The following is a 1,352-nucleotide window of genomic DNA, read 5'->3' on the forward strand; positions in this document are numbered from 1 at the left end:
CAGTGGTGTAGTGGTTAGCACTCTCGCCTATCAGTAAAAAGGGTCGCTGCTTCAAATCCCAACCACAACACTACCTGCCTGGAGTTTACATGTTCTCCCTGTGCCTGCGTGGGTTTCCTCCGGGTACTCCGGTTTCCTCCCACACTCCAAAGACATGCAGGTAGGTTAAGTGGCTTTTGTCCAAAATTGGCCCTAGTGTATGAATGGGAACCTTAGATTGTGGGCTCCTTGATGGTAGGGACTGATGTGAGTGTACAATGTACAGGGATAGGGACAATTATAGACACTCACTCAGGATGGACTGGTGTCTTTATTCAACCTCACTAACTATGTAACTTTGTATGTCATAATATAAACAAACATCGAAACATCCATTATTTTCCACCATTCCCATCGCTCTACCATTGCGATAACAATTCAACTCCTCGCAATGCGAAAACAAACACCATTAATATGAATAGGGGAGGATTTCGGAAGGGGCCGGGGGAGGGGACGGGGATGTTTCTGAACCTCTATGAGCATTGTGAGGCACATAGCCAGTCCCAGGAAGAGGGGAGGGTTCAGGTCTCACATTGTACAAAGTCTTTCTGTCTTGTTCCAGTAGTGGGGATCAAGCTGAGGGTCAGTGATGAGGACTCTACCGATCTTGGGGGGTCTCGTTGTCTGCGTGCTGCTGGTGACCCCATCTAATGGTGACCAGACGGAGTCCCATGATGGAGGAGGGGAGGTGAGTTCTCAGGAACATTCCATCCACATCATAAGACCTTCTATAGACACAGCTGTGCAACCAGAAATATATATATATATCAATTCCTAGTTATCACCGAGCAATGTTCTGCAGATCTATAGTGAGGACAATGTATCAATATGTATCTATATCTTCTCTCATGTATATATAATAATTACAATGTTCTTCAGATTTCTAGAGAAGTTAGCAAAGAAATTGTCTTCACAATGTATCATTATATCTTTCCTTTCCCTTCCTTCCCCTTCCTTCCCCTTCCTTCCCCTTCCCTTTTTCCATTATAGTATCTTTCTTTCTATTTCTATCTTGTTTCTTTCTTTTTGTATATCAATCAATCTTTTTCTTTTCTTTCTTTCATCATTAGAATATCTTTCTTTCGATATCTACTGTATCTTTCTTTCTTTTTTTATTTTCTTACTTTTTCTTTCTTTCTTTCTTTCTTTCTTTCTTTCTATTTCTATCTTTTTCTTTTCTTTCATCATTATATCTTTCTTCCGATATCTACTGTATCTTTCTTTCTTTCTTTTTCTTTTCTTTCTTTCTTTTGTTCTTTCTTTCTTTTTCTTTTCTTTTTTTTCTTTCTTTCTTTCTTTTTCTTTTCTTTTTC

The 1,352-nt window shown here is 39.5% G+C and overlaps 1 protein-coding gene across 2 annotated transcripts in view; it reads left to right on the forward strand.

Annotated features, from left to right (window-relative positions):
* The first annotated feature begins 518 nt into the window (after positions 1-518).
* Positions 519-1,352, forward strand: part of LOC143997803 (uncharacterized) — a 56,080-nt gene continuing 55,246 nt past the window's right edge. Inside the window, exon 1 of one of the 2 annotated variants that reach the window (XM_077493610.1) lies at positions 519-727. In XM_077493610.1, the coding sequence (XP_077349736.1) occupies positions 629-727 (99 nt within the window). In that variant the 5' untranslated portion in view covers positions 519-628. The remainder of the gene's footprint in view (positions 728-1,352) is intronic. The other variant, XM_077493609.1, reaches the window with a different exon arrangement.

Source organism: Lithobates pipiens, unplaced genomic scaffold, assembly GCF_037356315.1.
Source record: "Lithobates pipiens isolate NorthernLeopardFrog02 unplaced genomic scaffold, aLitPip1_a1.2 Scaffold_19, whole genome shotgun sequence".
NCBI classification, from domain to species: Eukaryota; Metazoa; Chordata; class Amphibia; order Anura; family Ranidae; genus Lithobates; species Lithobates pipiens.